Source organism: Petaurus breviceps, unplaced genomic scaffold (assembly GCF_028583685.1).
Source record: "Petaurus breviceps papuanus isolate PSGF00001 unplaced genomic scaffold, PetGlider_PUasm1.0 470, whole genome shotgun sequence".
In the NCBI taxonomy this organism is placed as follows: domain Eukaryota; kingdom Metazoa; phylum Chordata; class Mammalia; order Diprotodontia; family Petauridae; genus Petaurus; species Petaurus breviceps.
Genome location: NW_027186350.1, coordinates 4200928 through 4219649, shown reverse-complemented (window position 1 = coordinate 4219649; position 18722 = coordinate 4200928). Strand labels below are relative to the sequence as shown.

Here is an 18722-nt window from a genome sequence, read left to right as displayed (position 1 = left end):
TGGTCTGAGGGCTGCAAAGAAGGTGATGAGTGGCAGATTGTGATCAGGTAAAGGGATTTCAGACGTCTTAATCATGGAAGTGGGACATTTGTAAACGATGGCAAAAGCTGAGGTGGAGGGGAGAGAATGGTCACAAAAGTGGATTGTAATGACCTTGGGCAAGGGAGGCCCTGAATCCTTAGGAAGCCTGCCTCACCAAAGACATGAGCAAGAAGTCCTCTGTTGCTAGTGAAGGTGGGTGGTGGCATGTTCTGGGATCCTTTTGGTAAGCAGGAGCAAGGCCACGATCATGTTATAGCACCGTGGACCTCTGGAAGCCCGGTCAGAAGGCAGTTCGTGTGTCTCAGGCCTTGCCTCCGGTAGGGCTGGAGCAGGGCCTGGTAGCATTGATCGATTGATTGATGTCTTAAAGGCCATATATAATGGCCTCCATCCTAATCCTTCTCAACCTTTCCAGAGCATTTAACGTTGTTAGCTGCGCTCTTCTCTTGGACACTGCTCTCTCTTGGTTCTTCTGGAAACTACCTGTCTGAAGGCTCTTTTTTTTATTCTCAGTGTCCTTTATTTATTTATTTAGTTATCAAGTTGTCAGCAATCATTTATTAAGTGTCTGTGTAAGTGCTAGGCCCTGTGGATACATTATGGCAGAAAACAGTCCTGTTTTCAAAGAGCTTACTGGCTATACTATACCCCCCTGCCTCATCATAGGACTTATATCTACCAGCCAAAGAAACTTCATCGCCTTGGAAGTTCACTTCACCCCTGAACTACTTCTTAGATTGGAAGTAACTTTGTCCCTGTGGCCTTCCCCCCCATTGATTCCTCTATTTTAAGGCAGATGCCTAGATCGTGTCTTTTTTTTTTTTTCCCTTCCATAACATTGTATAATGAAAAAGATGAATCTTCATTAGGGACATACAGCCACCAGAGGAATTTCCCCCAAATAAAGCTCAGATCTGACCATGTCACCGTACCCTCCATTTGCTAAACTCAGGTGGTTCTTTCTTTCTTTCTTGCTCTGGGATCTAATATAAATACCTCTCTTTGGCATTTAGAACTCTTCACAACCTGGCCCCAATCTGCCTTTTTTACCCACTCCTCCCCTCCATGTACTTTATGGCTCACCCATTCCTGCCTCTTTATTGTTCTTCAAATGATGTTTCCCCTCTTCTGTTGTTGTGCCTTTGGCCGTCTCCTATATCGGAAATGCTCTCCCGCCTTCCTCTCTTAAATCCCTGTTTCCTTCAAGCCTCAGCTCAAGCATCCCCTTATGGGTGGGACCTTTTGTGGTCCACTGGCTGCTAGTGCATTCCCCTCCAGCTTCCCTTTGTATTATATTTGTATGCACTTCATATATACCTAAAATATGTGTTTTATCCTCCATTAGAAAGTAAATTGCTTGAATTCAGGGGCTGTTTTGCTGTTGTCTTTATACCCCCAGTGCATAACTATGGTGGCAACCACACTGGCATACCCAGGATATCTGCTAGCACGGGTTCTTAGATCTGCTTCACTAGGAAAGATAGTGGTTTAAGGGGGCAACAGTCTTTTTTAATTACTAGTTCAGGGGAAAAGTCAGCACCCTGAACTTCAGAGAAAATATAAGCAGAGAAATAAAGACCAACAGACAGGGCTCTGACTGCCTGAATGAACTATACTGTTTACATACATCCCTGGATCGAGAGAGCCTTTACATCTGAGCAGTCATGGAGCTCTGAACATACGGCCACTCAGAATCTCAACTAGGGAATCACAAGATCCTTCTCATAAGCGAGCCCCAAAGCAAAATACCAACTCAGAGTATATATACACTTCTCAGAGCCAAAGGCATCACACCCTTCCTTACTGAGTGCCTAATTAGAAATCAGCAAAAGGTGTGAAAGCCTTCCTACAAGCAAGCCTCCCCTAAGGAAGCTTCCCTTAATGGGCTCCACATGAGGCCTATTAATGGGGAGGAAGATATTAAATCCATTAACATTACCTTAATGCTGGGCTAGGCACCTGGGGGCACTTAATAAAATGCCCACTTGATAACAAGCTAATGGGAGAGTATATATTAATAGATAAGTCTTATTAGCAAGGTCTCTTCTGATGTATAAATGCAAATGTCCATTCTAATTTGGTTTTTGTTAAGTTCAGGTAAAAAATATTTAATTTTTAAACAGAAAAGGTAAGGACTGATGGGGCAGAAGTAGATTGAGATTTAATTCTTAGCATTTGAGGTGAGAAGGATAAACAAACCACCTTATTTTCTCTACTCACCAGAGTGTATGTAATTTTTAGTTGGATTTCTGAATGTAATTTATATTTTGTCCCTGTATCCCACTGATTTCTTCTGATGGATTTTTACAGAGGCTAGGCTGCGTCTTTTGAGCATTAAAGAAACATACAGAACACGGGCCTGGAATGGGGGAGACAGACCAGAGTTCTAATCTGAATCACCTGGGGATAATAACAGCACCTGCTTCCCAGAGCCGTCATGAGGATCAGATGGGAGAGTTATAAGGTGTTTAGCACAGTGCCTGGCCAAAGTAAATGTTATAGAAATGGTAGCTACTGCTGCTATTTTTTAACCTCTCTTTGCCTCAACTTCCTTATTTCTAAAATGGGGGTCATGTCTGCCTCCCAGGTTGTTGTGAGGATCAAATGAGGTCACAATTATAAGGAGCTTAGCACAGCAAGTGGCACATAGTAAGCACTTTATAAATGTTAGCTATTTTTATTAATTTCCCTAAGCAAAAAAAACCCAGCAGCAACAGGCATGGTCTTGTAAAAAGAACACTTAATTGGGAGTGGGGGACCTGGTTTTGAATCCAGGCTCAGATCTTGTTATGAGTAGTAATTACAATATCCCATTCATGTTACTCTCCCGGGGACCTTGGGCAGGTGGAATGAGGGCACCAGGCTAGATCTCCAAGCTTCTTTTAAGCTCTAAATCTTGTGGTCCAGTGGCAGTGTTTTTAGTATGAGAATGAGCAGGCATATTACTGCTCATAGGTCCCTTTTGGGAAGGCACATAGGTTCTCAGCCAGCTCTTTGGCACTGGTGTCTAGCTGGTACCAAACTAAGTCTATAAGGGGAATTTAGGGCAAGTGAGTGGAAAGTTAAATTCAGGGCAGGGGGAGTTTTGTTACCATTTAAGCAGATTTTCAGTACCATGGCACAGTAAACAATAGATTGTAAAGTATGACCTAATAATATTGGGGTTATCCGATTACAGCTTTAGAGCTGGAAGGGACCTTCTAATCCCACTCCCTCATTTTAGAGGTAAGGATGTTTGAGGGCCAGAGAGACCCAGTACTTTGCTCAAGTTCACAGATTTAAATTTTCGGTTTTCAAAGCAGAACCAAGATTGAAACATAAGACCTTCTGATCACCTTGTGACTTCTGAGTCTCAGTTTCTTATCTGTAAAATAAGGGATTTGGACTAAATGACCTCTCATACCCTGCCAGTTCTAAGTGTGTGACCCTGTGATTCTGGGGTTCCATATCAATGGTCCTTTTCCACAGAACCACCTTCCTCTGACTCGAAATCGGGTGTTGTTTCAACTCCAGGAATGCTGCTGATGAGTTCTTTCTGGAATAGAAACTAATTTGGGGTTACATCTGGTCCAAGAAAAATTATTCTTCGTTCTAAATTATAAATTTTTATATAAGTGAATATGTAATATAAAAATATTCTGTCGTAAATTCTGAATAAATTGCCTCAATCTGCTTGTTAGAGGAGCTGTATGTTTGGCTAGTCGTGGGGATGGGGAGTATATTTTAGAAGCAGATAAAAATTCAGTGAGACTGCAGCTACTTTTTAAGGTTTCAGGAAAATAGGCAGTTTCATTGGCAGATGATTAACAGAATGCTTCACGAGATACAGATAGCAATGAATGAAAGGTCAGTGAGTGGAAAAAAATTGTCAGTGAAGGAGGATGTCAGCAGAATGGAACATTGTCATAGATAAAGATCAGGGAAAATGTAGTTAGTTATTCCTGAGTCTTTCCTAGGAAGTTACATCAGGCCATTGCTAGGGGCATTTAAAGGTAGACTTTGAACACTCAGTGAGGCTTAGTATAGAAAGCAGTGGTGCCCTGATTCCTTCAGAATGTTAGGTTACTTAACATTGTTACAGATATTACACCATTTCTTGGTTAAGTAAAATTTTCCATAAAATTTTTTTTTAATTAAGATTTCGGGAAAATGGTATTCATTTGTTTTGTCCCTGTAAACCAATTTGAATTTCATTTCTTCTAAAAGTAATGTTGTCTGATAGAGGGCATTAAAAAAAAAAAAAGGCCAGGGATGGCTAGGTGGTGCAGTGGAGTAAAGTGCCAGCCCCAGAGTCAGGAGGACCCAAGTTCGGTTCTGGCTTCAGACATTTAACACCCACACAAAAAAACTAGCCCTGTAACCTTGGGCGAGTTACTTAACCCTGATTGCCCTCCAAAAGGCAAAAAAAAAAAAAAGCCTTTCAGACCTGATACTGACTTAAACCTAGGGTAACGCAGCCCGTTTATCAGTATTCTTGGATTCAGGACTAGCTGTGTGACCCTGCCTAAGTCGCTTAACCTCTGTTGCCTAAGTTTCTTCATCCATAAAATGGGAATAATAACAGTGCCTGCTTCCCCAGGGTTGTTGTTAGGATCAAATGAGATTAATCATTCTAAGGCACTTAGCACAGTGCCTTATATGTATAAGGCCTTATTTGTAGTGCTATATAAATGTTAGTTGTCATTATAATTCTTCTTGTGTTAAATTATTGTAAGGTACTTTGCAAATTTTAAAGCACTATATATAATACATATATGTATATATGCTAGCTATTATTATGAATAAGCGAGGCAGCCAAAAAAATTTATTATCTGCAAACCTGAGTCTACTACTGTATCTTCTTTGTCATTCATTTTAAGTACCGCTGGTCAGAGTCCTTGTGTAGTCCCATTGTGTGTCTTAATATTTACAGTCCTGTTGGAAAGCCCAAAGCTTTTGGGAGGATGGCATGTGAGCTACTCAAGTCTTTCAAAGAGGGGAAGATATTTTTAGGAATTTCTCCATCCTACACCCAACTAGGGAAATCCCAGCATCTTAAGAATGGAAAGAGACCATCTCATCCAATGCATAGCCAACCAAATTGACTTTTACATGCTCCCCAAGGCTGTGCTTGAAGGTCTTCAGCGAGGAGGAATCCACTGCCCCCTTGGGCAGCTTTGGGATGGGGAGACCTGATTATTCAATTCTCTGTTTCTTTTAATTCTTGCTCCCTTGGGCCAAGTAGAAAAAGTCAAATCCCTTTTCCTCTTGACATCCTTCATATAAATGACTATTCTAATCATCCCAGTTCTTGTCTTTCACAGTCTTACCAGCCCCAGGTACTTCAGTCAGATTGTCACATTTTCTGGTCTTCTTTCCATCTTGGTTGTCATCTTCCCGATATTTTCCACCTTCCTTATTAAAAACATCAGAATAAGCTTTATTTTAAAGGTGTACATATAATTTAACATGACGGTGCCCAGTGGCTTGCTAGTCTGTGCTCCCACCTAAGCTTTTTTCTTATGCTCTTCTGTGTATTATCTAGTTTCGTTCATAGGGAGGGTGACAAGGTAGATTGCAAAGTGGCCAAAATGCATGTTCCAGCTAGGTAGTGAGGGTTGGTGTTCCCACGTGCCACATTTTGTTTGGACACAACAGAATTTTCCCAGCAAAAACCCAAACAACCCCCTCGCCCCCACCCCAATCACCAAGGTCATTCTCTGAAAACGATTTTTAACAAAACTACTTAACAGAATGAATATGACTGAAGTCACTTGTCACTTTCCATTGCGCTGTTTACCGACTATTAACAGACAGGAAGGATGATAACTTTGATAGTATCATGTCGTCATTGTCCCTTGTATTAGATCTGAGTTTTGTTGGCTCTCCTAGAGCTATTTGATAGGAGCCATTTTCAGTCCACGTCTCCACGTTGCATTTGTGAAGTTGAATTTTGAACCACGCTCAGAACTTTACGTTTATCCATATTAGAAGAGTTAGATGAACTGATGAAAAGTGAAGAAAGTAGACCAGGAGAACAGGACACATGATTTCTAGAACAATGTCAGTGAAGAGGATAGAAGTAACAAAACAATGAAATGGTGTGCATCAAAACTATAAGGACAAGCCTTGGGCACCCTTCCACTAACACCGTGCAGAATGTCAGACTTCATTCATGCTTGGTTTTGTTGAGTGTTTTTTCCCCCTCTCTTTTTATGAGATAGTTGTCTGGAAGGCAGAGGGAGGAAGGATATATTGGGTCCTGCAGGTGATGAAAAAAAGTAGATTTCTTGATTTGTGGTTAAGATGGCAATGTGAAAGGTTAGAGAGAGGCCCATTTCTCCCCTAGTAAATATTGGGGAACGATTCTAGAAAGACCGAAGACAAAGAAAACCCTAAAGAATTGGCAAATGCCTACGTCCAGTCCAGAATGGCACAAAAAGAAAGCCAGAAGCTGGCATGAACGTAGATATTCCTAGAAGCTTACAGAGTACAGGAGGAGAGTGGTGAAGTCAGCCCAACTCTTCTAGCTTTGGGGCCCACACCAGGAAGTTATCTTGAGCACAGGTAAATGATTAAGATGCCCCCAGAGGCAGGTGTCCTAGGGAAACCAAAAAAGACTTTCACCAAGGGATCTGAGACTACTCAGTGCTTTAAACAGGCCTTCTGAGGTAGCACTGGCTAGAATAATGGCGTGCCTGAAACTAAATTCTAGCTTTGGCCTCTGACAACTCAAGCCAGAGACAGAATCACTCCTGATAGGTCAGTGCATAGGGAGATGGGGCAGAAATAGTAGTCAAAAGAAATCTAGAAAGGTTTGAACCGTGGAAAGGAACTAAGTGAAATGCTTACATTCTAATGGGGGGAATGAAGTAAGTTTTCCTTCAGAGTCCTACTATTCTAAAAAGTTAGAGAGGGAGTTAGTTGCCAGTTTGATTGATTTTGTTGGTTTTGTGAGAGGCAAGAAAAATAATGCAGGGAGGAAATGAGGAAAGAATTATTTCATATACATGGGACATGCCGGAAGAATGGTGGCTACTCCTCAACCATCGTTCTCAGAAGCCATACACTGTTTTGTTGTGTAAATAAACACTTTCATCTCCAGAATGTTCTTCCTGGGAGGGCCCCATTGTCTTGGTAGATGATTTCCTGACCCACTATTTCAGGCTTCTTCAGCCATATTTTATTTTACTCTGTCCTCATTTACCACCTTCTGAACAGCTTCACCAGCCACGTTGTTGCTATGTACTTACCCATTTCCCTACTCTCTCTTTCTGGAACCTTACCAAATCAAAACTGCCATTGTTCCTAGGAAAAGTGCATCAATCTAACCCCGTATGGCCCCACTCACAATTCCTATAACATTTTGGACCTTCTGCTCCCCCTCCCCCCACTAACACCACCAACTCCCTTCTGTTAGAATATAAACTTGAAAAAAAAATGTGTATAACCATAAGTGCTTAATAAATGCTTGTTGATTGACTGACCAACAGGGACTGTCTTTGCTTTGTTTCATTTCTACAGTGGCTGGACTCTCGTATATGCTAAATAATGCTTTTTCTTTCTTTCATGCAAGAATATACAAGTAAAGCTGCTTGCAGCTATTTCATTGAACCTACTTGGGTTGTTGCTTGGCTTCTCTTTTTTCATTTGTAACTTTCTTCTGCCTTTTCTTTTACTGAGTTTTAAAAAGAGAATGTCTTGTGAAATTTTTTTGGAGCCAGTTAGGAAATAATGAAAAAAATGTGTTGAGAGAAGACATCAAAGCCATAGAATTTGAAAAGTTCAATACCAAACAAATTAAATTAAGTTATAATTAAAGGAGCTGAGATCTGACCCTGGAATTTATTAAAAGGGCCAGGCAGAAGCTGGGAAAGTTTGCTTGCTTAATTGATTCTAAGACAGCCAGTCTGTGCCCAGGGAGGAATCTTAACACTTTAGTACAAAAAATCAGCTTTGTAAATGCAGGATGGTGTAGGCATGGTTGGATAGTCATTTATTTGAAAAAAAGATTTGGGGATTTTAGTGTATTAAAAGTTCAAGTTAAATCAATATTGGGATCCAGTTAGTTAATATTTATATTATGATAGCATCTGTATGGTACATTAAAGTTTGCAACGTGCCTTACATATTTTACCTTATATGATCCTGACAACAATCCTATGTAGTGTTATTCCCATTGTACAGAGGAGGAAACTGAGGCAAAGAGAGGTAAAGTAACTTGCCTAGGGTCATACAGCTGTTAAGTGACTGAGGCAAGATTTGAACTCTTGTCTTCCTGACCTCCAAACCCAGCACACTCTGTTCACTCTACCATCCAGCTGCCCATAAATATGGCAGCCAGAAAAGCCTGTGCAAACTCGTGCAAGTTTAAGAGAAGAATAAGGATTTAATCATCCCTCTGTAGGGCAGCTAGGTGGCGCAGTGAATAGAGCACTGGCCCTGGAGTCAGGAGGACCTGCGTTCAAATCCGGCCTCAGACACTTAATACACTTACTAGCCATGTGACCTTGGGCAAGTCACTTAACCCCAATTGCCCTACCTTCCCCCTTCCAAAAAAGGAAAAAAAAAATGTCCCTCTGTATTCTGGGCACTGCAGTTTAAGGACATGGAAAAGCTTTAGATTATTCATAGTGGGGCAACTAGGGTGGATGTGGATTTCATTGGAGGATCTTTTAAAGGCGCTGGTGATGTTCACTGGGGGAGCCTAACAGCTTGTCAAGGATTTGAAGGCCTGTCATGTGAAGGAGTGGTTAGCAGAGAGGCCTGTTTGGGCTTGATATACAGAAGAAAATTCCTGACAATTAGAGCTGTCCCAAAGTGGAAGGGGCTACTGAGAGAAAGGGGTGGGGGGAAGTTGAATGACCACTGGTAGAGTATGTGGCAGTGGGAAAATTCCTTTTGAGTATGGTTTGGACTAGGCCACTGAGGCCCCTTCCAGCTATTAAATTCTGTGATTATGTGAACTACTTACCTTTGGAATGATTGAGCATCTATTAAGCACTTGTGTTCACAGCCCTGGTAGCCACAGAGGGGAAGATAATAGCATTTTATTTTATTTTTGGAGGGGGGGAAGGCAAGGCAGTTGGGGTTAAGTGACTTGCCCAAGGTCACACAACTAGTGTGTCAAGTGTCTGAGGCCAGATTTAAACTCAGGTCCTCCTGACTCTTGGGCCAGCTTTATTCACTACCCCTCCTAGCTGGCCTGATAATAGCATTTTAGATGACTCTCATTAGCTGGGGACTAAGATCCAGATAGAGATGGTTAAAATACACAATAAAAGACTCCATTTGTAGGATTTATAGCTGGATGAGAGTTCCATCTCATAGGTGAAGAAACCTAGGCATAGAAAGATTAAGATGATTTACCCAAGGTCATTCATTCACCCAGCTAGGATCCAGACTCAGCTCCTCATGCTGCTCAGATTCCAAGAGGGAAAAGACTGTTACTGGCAGAGGTGGGCTGTGTTGGGATGTGTGGTGTATTTGATGGAGACAGGAATGGGAGGAGGTTTTGTAGAGGAGATAGCATTTAAAGCGCTCTTTAAGTGATGGGAAAGCATAGAATCATTTCAGTTTGTGGCTATCAGCAACTCGTTTGAGCTACATTTGATGAATTGAGTCCTTAGTTTACTTCCTATTAGATACATAGATAGAACCACACCAATTAGATTATCTGCTATGTGCCAGCATTTGCACCAGGTGGTTGGAGATTGAAAGACAAAATGAAACTGTCCATCCCCCATTGTCCCCTCCTCCCCCACCAAGAACTTACATTCTATTGGGTAACGTTATTGTTTAGTCATTTTCCCTTTGTTTCTGACTCTTTGTGACCCAATTTGGATTTTTCTCTATAGAGGTAGTGGAATGTTTTGCCATTTCCTTCTCCAGCTCATTTTACAGATGAGGAACTGAGGCTGACAGAGTTAAATGACTCACCCAGGGTCACACAGCTAAGTGTTTGAGGCTGGATTTGAACTCACTCCAGGAAGATGAGTCTTCCTAACTCCAGGCCTATCACTTTATCCATTGTGCCACTTAGCCATTGGGGGAATAACATGCAATAAAAAAGCATGTATAAAATATAATTGGGTGGGGAGGGAAGACACTAACAGCTGGGGGTAATCAGCAAAGGCTTCATGTAAAAAGTGTTGTTTGAGCAGAGTTTTAAAGAAGTGAGGAATTCCAAGAGTTGGAGACAAGCTGGGAATGTATTCCAGGTTTGGGGGCATGACTAGTGCAAAGACTTACATTCAGCAGGTGGGTGTCACGTGTGAGCAACAATCAATCAATAGACATTGATTAAACACAAGCTAATTATGCATATATTAGCATATTAAGGTATGGGTTTCTTAATCACGAAGAATCTAGCAGACAACAGCTCTGGGAGGAGAGAACAGCCAAACTTATGAAATAAATGAGCACCATAGAACTATTCCTGAGTAATGCTTTAAAAAACACAAGGAAAAGGCCTTGCTTTTCTAATCAAGTTGCCATATAACTCACATATTTATGGTTCAGACTTTTCACAACATGTTATATCCAGAAACTCAGTGAAGACCTTTGCCCACCTTTTTAATCTGATATAATGGAGAATGCTTCAGAAATACAGTTTATTTTCATAGCAACCAGGTATAGTATTTAGTGAACAGGTATTGCAAGTTCTTGGTAGATGAGGAAAAAAACAAGCCCCAGAACACTTCCTAAGGAAGCAGATCACTTCAGAGACAGAATTAGAAAGAATTCCATTTTCCTGATTTCTAGTCCACAAACCTTCCCAGGAGGCTACTGTGAGCTTTTTAAGTAATTAGCATCTGTCAACACTCTTCTGAAGTACCTTGCAATGTGAATACAAGAGCCGACTTATCAATGGTGATTATGGTAATCTTGACAGAGTGCCAGGGGAATCCCAAATACTTAACTTTCTATTTTCTTCTATCTCCCTCCCTTTTCCCCTCCACACACTCTATAGATCTGAGGGTGGAAACAAGTTTATAGAAGTAGGACCCAAGTATATCTGCCTGTGTCTTTGAAATATGAAATTTAATGTTACGGTGGGAAATGTTTTGTTTTCATTCTAGAGCTAGATTTTACTCATATTTTTTCTGAAGAAGCAATAAAATTGACAATAAATTTGAATTGTGTGTGTGTGACTGATTTTAGCATCATTACTTGCTACTGATTTTTAACTCTGCTTAGGGTTTCCTTTTGACCCCATAAGCAAATGTGATTGGAGGGAAGGGGAGGGCAGGTGCAATGAATGGAAGGCCAGGAGTGTTTGGAGAGGGACTTGAAGGCTGAGTGGTTCCCTGCCTGTAGTAAAACTTTAACGTTCTCACCAGACCAAATAACCAACAAGTAGTCCAATGAGGAATTTCAGGAGGTGCCATTTTACACCCTAGCCCTACATAAAAAATCTGTCAGAAGTCCGAAGGTAATAGGAGAGGCCCTGTTTTCTTGCCCCTCCTTTCCCCCAGCACTTCAGTAGTAGGACCAGCCTACACAGTGCAGAATAGCTGATGACCCAGTGCTCAGATCTGGACAGCCCAGACCCCAGGCCTTTGAGGTCCCTTCTGTCCTGAAATGCCTAAGAGAGCCCTGAAGGTGACACCTAACCCCAGGAGGAGAAAATCAGCCTGGCAACCTAAGGGACCCAGAGTGAGAGCAAACAGGGCCAACCACCACATCCAAAAGTGGGGCACAAAACCCCGATTCAGAATCTAAAGATGAGTAACTTAAAGAAAACACCAATCAGTATTAAAAATTATTTAAAATTTAATTTTGTGACAGCTACAGATTCAAACTCCCCCCCCCCCAAAAAAAAACCCTATATTTCCTATAAGGACTACATGAATACCTAGAATAAATGTAGCCAAAACATTTTAAAAAATGAAATAAAAGCTTTTGTGGAAAGAATTGGAAGGAGAACAAGTACCTTAGAGCAGTAGTGGTAAAGATGATTCAGGGAATGAGCTCCCTGAACCAAAACAAAATCATTGACTCCATGAGACAGATAAGAAATATTAGAACAAAATAGAAAAATGTAAGCTATCTGCTATTTTTTTTTTTTAACTGACCTGGAAAATGAAAAAAGGAAAAATCATTTAAGAATCCTTGGGCTCCTTGAAAACCATTATTTAATTGAAAACAAAAAAGCCTGGCTACTGTATTTCAAGCAAACTGCCCAGGAAAATTAATAATAGGAAGAATCCAAGGCTACTATATTAAAGAAGCGAAATACTGTATTTTTTCCTAGGTATTAAAAAGATAGATAATATAGAGGAGTGAATAGTCACAAAGGAAATAGACTTCTTAATTCTTTTTTTTTTTTAAGCAATTGGGGTTAAGTAACTTGCTCAAGGTTACACGGCCAGGTATTTCTGGGTGTGGTGCTAAGTATCTGAGCCCGGGATTCGATCCCCAGGTCATCCCGACACTGGGGCCAGTGCTCTTACTCACTGAGCCACCTGGCTGCCCCTAGACTTCTTAATTCTGAAGGACTGAAGAGGAAGAACTAAAATCTAAGACGTTGCCTTGTATGGCATCTCTTAGGCAGTTGAGGAATGACTGAACAGACTGGCATATGAATACAGTAGAATATTATCGAACTGTAAAAAATTACACAAGAGGATTTTAGGGAATCCTGGGTAAGATGAAGAGAATAGAACCAGGAGGGCAATTTATACAGAAAGCAACATGGGAAAGAAAAGGAACTTTGAAAGACTCAAGAACTCTGTCTTCAGAAGAAGAGTGTTTCCCATCCCCTCACAGAGAGGTGACAGCACAGATCGCAGAGACATAGATTTTTGGAAATGACCGCTAGCTAGATTCCTTTTCCTTTGACTATGCTAATTTGTTAGAAGGGTTCCCCCCACCCCCACTTTCTTTTATTTTTCTTGATTAATGGGGGTAGGAAGGTAGGTATAGAGATGACCTCCCCCCCCCCCCCCCCCAAACAGGAGGGCCATAGAAATTTTTTTTAACACTGGAAGAACTGAAGTTTAAGAACATCTCAAAGAACCAAGCTGTGTCAATTGATAAAAAAAAAAAAATAGAGAATCTAGGATAAAAGTTTCATTTCAAGGTAAAAAATTTTGCATTGACTGATGTACCTGGTCCTTTTAGTGGGTTTTTTTGTTTGTTTGTTTTTAAGCATATTTGTGAAAAACCAAATTCAAGACAAGCAGGACGTCTTTGAAAGTATAGGTAGACTATATCTGATTGCTTATTCTTTCCAGGAAGGATAGAATTTAGAACTCAAGACTGAAAAAAAATTTTTTTTTAATTGTTTTAACATGTAATTTGGGAAAAATTTTTAAAAGCTTTAGAAAGTATATGTAGAATTCATTTCCTAATTTTAAAAAGTCATGTGGTATAAAATGAGTCCGTTTCTTGTAGAACCCTTTTTTTTGTATTCTGCTGTGTGTATGGAAATGTTTTTTGTGAGGGTTTAAGTTCAGAATAAAAGATGGTCTTTCTTCATATACTTATTGTAAACATGCTAGAGCTGGTGCTAGTTCATAGGTTAAAGTTAGCAGCACGAGAAGAGGAAATAAATTTAGTAAATTAACTCTCTTCTGTGTGTTTTTTTTCTTCTTCTCCAAAAAGTTTTAGTGGTCCTCAGAAGGCAGACTTCATGTTTGTGCGTGACATGACCTTTGTATGACGAAACAAATGTTTGTTCCCAGGTGGGTTTGATGAATTCTCGCGTTGCTTCCCTGACCTCTGTGAAGGAAAATCTTCTTTAGTCCCTACCTGCATTTCCCAGCCCTGCCTACCTGTCGCCAACACTGGGCCAACCCGAATTCTTCCGAATCTTTATCTCGGCTGCCAGCGAGATGTGCTCAACAAGGTGGGTATTTTTTGGTCACTGACTTGTGGTCAGCTAGGTGGTGCCATAGTGCATGGGGGCACTGGGCCTGGAATCAGGAGACCTGGATTCAGATGCAGCCTCAGACACTTTACTAGTTGTGTGACCCTGGGTGAGTCACTTAACCACTGCCTGACTCAGTTTCCTCATTTGTAAAATGGGGATTAAAATAGCACCAACCTCCCTGGGTTGCTGTGGGGATCAAGTGAGATAATAATTGTAAAACAATTAGCCCAGTGCTTAGAACATAGTAAGTACTATATAAATGTTAGCATACAGTAAGCTCTATAGAAATTAGAAATGGTAGCGGTTATTATTATTGACTGAAATTTCATGAAGTTTCTAAATGCATACCTGAAACTCATAGAGAAAATGCAGTCCCTTGTGATTATTTTTCATGATCTTTTTGGGATGTTGTATCTTTTGGTGTCATAATGTCATGGTATAGGATAATTCCACCCTCTCAAATTTAGTTATGTTCTTTCCGTCCATTTTTTTTTTCTGCAAGTAAATTGTAAACCCTTTACTGCCTTTAAGAGAAGGAGGAGGGCAAAACGAGAGCCAGGCATTTAGCTATTGTGCTGGAAGTTAGGCTGTTACAGTTTTGCCTGAAGAGTATGACACTTTCTCAGCACCTTCCTGAGGGAGTCTTTGTGCTAAAAAGAATTTGATGCTGCTTTAGCTACCTGAAAGAAAGTTGAAAAACAAAGCAGTAGGGGAGCTATGAGGACTGGAATAGGAGAGGCTATGGCAGTTTTGTCCAGTGATTGTGTGTGGAACAAACTGTTTTCTGGGGACATGGTTTTCTTGACATATATGTCTGCCTGCTAGGGGTGTGTGTGTGTGTGTGTGTGTGTATGTGTCTGTGTTTATAATATGACCTAGGTTTATGGGTGAACTCTATAGGTTTTGTTTTTGCCTTCTCATTTAGTAAATATTTTATGTTTAAGAGCCAATGGTGTCATAACTGATTTTGTGTAAATGGGGAAGCACACCAGTGGGGATAAAGGAGCTTCGATGGTGAGAAGTACCTTACCCCAACCCATAGCGTTCCTTTTGGAACCTGAGAGTTTAGTAGTTAGTCTCCTGGGCCTTCCTCTGAGGACACTATCCCAACCTATCAGAAATGAGTACAGGTGGGCTAGGCAAGCCAGCCCTACCCTGGGGGGGCTCCACGTCTGTTGTCTCATTTGGTCATCTCTAGCTATAATGCCATTAGCATACATGGACCCTCATTCTGAAGTCTTTAGGTGTCGGCATAAACAGATCCATTTTTTTCCCCCACCAAAATTCAGAAAAGGCTTGATTGATACCTTTCTTTTTTATCCTATAAGTTTGCTGGGAAGACTCCCTCTGATTCAGAGAAATAAAATACAACAGATACTTATCACAGAGCATTAAAAAGATACTCAGAGAGATACTGTTTTTAATGAATACTGCTGAAAGTCACATATGTGGCCTGGACCCACTACAGAATCAGGTTTTCTTGACTTGAATTAGGCCCTCACTGCTTCACGTCAGTCCTCATAATCACCTGTGATTGACTCAGAATCTGATTTGGAAGACACTACAGAAGGTAATTTGTCCAGTCTGTGTCTCAATAAGATTCCTTCCCCTCTATTTTCTACCTGAAAAGTGACTGTTTAGCCTTTCCTGGATGTTCTCCATTAAGGAGGAACCAACTGAGGCACAGTCCTTTCTGCTCTTAGATATCTCTCGTTGTTGGGTCATTTTTCCTTAATATCGAGCCTAAATTTGTCTTTTTGCAACTACTTGCTGCTCCTACATCTGCTTGCTGGGATATCCTGTTGTATTTCTATAGCCCTCAGGGCATCTCTTCTCCACCTTCTTGGTTTTCCTCTAGTCCTCAAATTCACCCTCTATCCCCTTTCCTGTTAGCAGATGACTTCCCCTCATTTTCCTGAGATGTGTGAGGTAATCTGTTATCCACTCTCCCCATATATCAAACTACACTCCCTCTCCTTTTTTCAGTCTCATGCTGTGACATGGCCCTTCTCTTTGCTAAGGTGAAGAAACTTAAGTCTGCCTTTGATCCTAGCCCCTCCCACCTTAAAGGATCCCTCTGGATCCTTACCTCCCTTATCTTCAGCCTCTCTCTGTTTACCACCAACTCCTTGCCTACAAACCCACTTTGGCCTTCCCCATGTCTTCCCTTGACCCTGTTGTCTATATCTTGCCTTCTTTACATTTCCAGCCTCTTACTATTAGAGCCCTGCTGATTACCCTAAGATACTGTTTCAGTCCTTAGGTACATATTTGTGTGGGTAAGGAGATGCTGATACAAATATCAGATACTCAGTAATCATTAAATACGTTCTCAAGTTAAATCCATCTCTGAGCAGGACCCAGGAAAAGCATTGTGGAGTGGTGAATGGACTCTTGCCCTTGAAGTCAGGAAGATGCAAATGGACTTCTCACTACTGACACATACTAGCTTTGTGATCACAGGCGAATTCATTAATTCAGGGCACCTGTCAGTTTTTCTTAAGACTGATTTATAGACACATTGTTGATGAGTGTCTGTGGAATGGGTGGGAATTCCCTATTAAGGTCAAATCTTGTGTAACTGTCACCAAGTCACATGAATGAAATCCTAACTAGCTCAGGACCAAAAAATAATAAATGAAGAGGAAGAAGAAGGGAGTGAGAAGACACATTTATATAGTACTCTAATTTTTTAAAATATTATCTCATTTTATCATCATTATGACTCTGGGAGCTACATAGATGCTGCTATTATGATCTACATTTTACATACGATGGAAACTAAGGCAGGCAGAGGTTAAGTGACTTGCTCAGGGTCATATGGATAGTAAGTGTCTGAAGTTGGACTAGAACTCAGGTCTTCCCGACTCCAGGTCCCACACTCTTTCCATTGTATCACCATCTGTCTTTCTATAGTCACATGAAATAAATCACACCAAGTTCTTTCCTGGTCCTACCCCTGGCTAACATATAAACACATACAGCTCCCTATATACATAGATGCATATAGACAGCTGCCTAGCTAGATGAACAGATTCAGACAGATACAGCCAAAAGAGTAGATGGACAGACTTGTAGGGGGTAAGGGACTTGTCAGACCTGTGATTTCATTAGTGCAAGGAAGTCATGGTATGGAAACTCCTTCTACCAGGACAGGTCAGCACCTTCTTGTGACTCATAATCTTTTAGAGAATTTCCTAGGACATTGAAGGGGTAAGTGACTGGGTGACATAATTACCCAGATTTGACCTTAGAAATTCCTACTCCAAGGTCAGACCTCTTGTCTACTATGCCACTCTGCTTGTCTTGGAGGAATGGAAAGACGATGATAACTACTGCCATTTGAGATAGCCTTTTAAAGCTTATGAAAAGCCTTATTTAGGAAAGCCTCATGATGTTGGTAGTGCAAACATTATTATCCCCATTTTACAGATGAGGAAACTGAGGCTCTGAGAGGTTAAATGATGGTCATACAGCTAATATTTACTAATTGTTAGTAGTTAGAGCTAGGATTCTAAGGGAGGTCTCTCAAATGTCATTGTTCTTTCCACTCTGCTGTGCTGCTGACATCACTTATTGAGACCAAGCCATATTTAATATTAAGCAGTGATTTTTCAATCATTTTAATTTGTGTGTATGTGTATATATATGTATATATGCATATACACATATATTTCTCATTTTACATAACAATATAGTTAACCTAACTATATTGTTATATAACAAATAAAATAAATGATTTTATAAATTAGACTCCATCTCTTGAATTACATTGTGATTTCAGAGATGCTTTATTATCTGCTTAATCTTCAGAAAATTAATTTTAGCCTGTCATTCTCCCTCTTCTCCAATCCAGCCCTGGATCTGCCAAGTACTTAATGATTTGAGGAAGTAAACATTTAAATAAAAGTGAGGAGCTATGTTTAAAGGTGATTGTTTTTGTAAAGCAAAAAGTTCTTTTGTGAAATAACCTCTTTCTCATTGATCTGTTATGTAAGTTGAGATTTTTGTTTATTGGATTTTCTTCACTCTGGATTTATCCTTATACATTTAAGATTTCCTTCATATAAGGAAAGAGTGATGTTATCATGGAAAGGGATATGACCACTGTATTCAGAATATGGGTCTGAGTAAGGCTTCAGAGACTGAGATCCTTTACATATGTCCAGGCAGTCTTCAGCACCAGTGGTGTGGGCTTTTTGTCTTTGGTCCTCACTGCGTAGTGTACCATGCTTTGCATTTAGGAGTCCAGTATTTTAAATGCTAGTTGGTTGATGAACCAGTTTCATTACTTACATTTGTAGCACATGGTATATACCTAACGACAGGTCATCTAGACTTATTTTGATAGCCTCATCATGTACAAAAGTAGGAACAAACAATTTGACCTCTGCCGCAAATGTCAAAGAAAAATTTTCTGTAAGAAAAAATTGGCATCAAAATAAACGTCCCTTGATAATTTTCTCAAAAAGCTATCAAGATGTTTTATCTCCCCATCTTCTCAAAGATGTCTGTTAAAATATCCTCAGAATGCTTGTGAATTTTGTGATCCAGATTAAAATGAGGCTTTGCCTTTTTATTTATTGGAGTAAGAATTTGAAAGAATTACAAAGACTTTGTAAAGAGATCTTCATTGTGCCACAAAGAATAGAATTTTCTAATATAAAAATGTATCTGTTTATGAAAATTAACATTTAAAAGTGTTGGAAATTGTGCTTTTCTAAGATTCACAGTTATTTGGTACTGCCAGGAGAATATTTGTGTTAAAAATACCCAGGAACAGAGGTGAAGTTAGAAAAGGGTCCAAGAAGAATTCGGTTGAAAA

At 40.3% G+C, this 18722-nt stretch overlaps 1 protein-coding gene across 3 annotated transcripts in view; it reads left to right on the top strand.

Moving 5' to 3' along the window:
* Positions 1–18722, top strand: part of DUSP16 (dual specificity phosphatase 16) — a 104646-nt gene that overhangs the window by 71202 nt on the left and 14722 nt on the right. For all 3 annotated transcript variants that reach the window (XM_069101502.1, XM_069101501.1, XM_069101504.1), the window contains exon 4: positions 13710–13873. In XM_069101502.1, coding sequence (XP_068957603.1) covers positions 13710–13873 — 164 coding nt within the window. The remainder of the gene's footprint in view (positions 1–13709; positions 13874–18722) is intronic.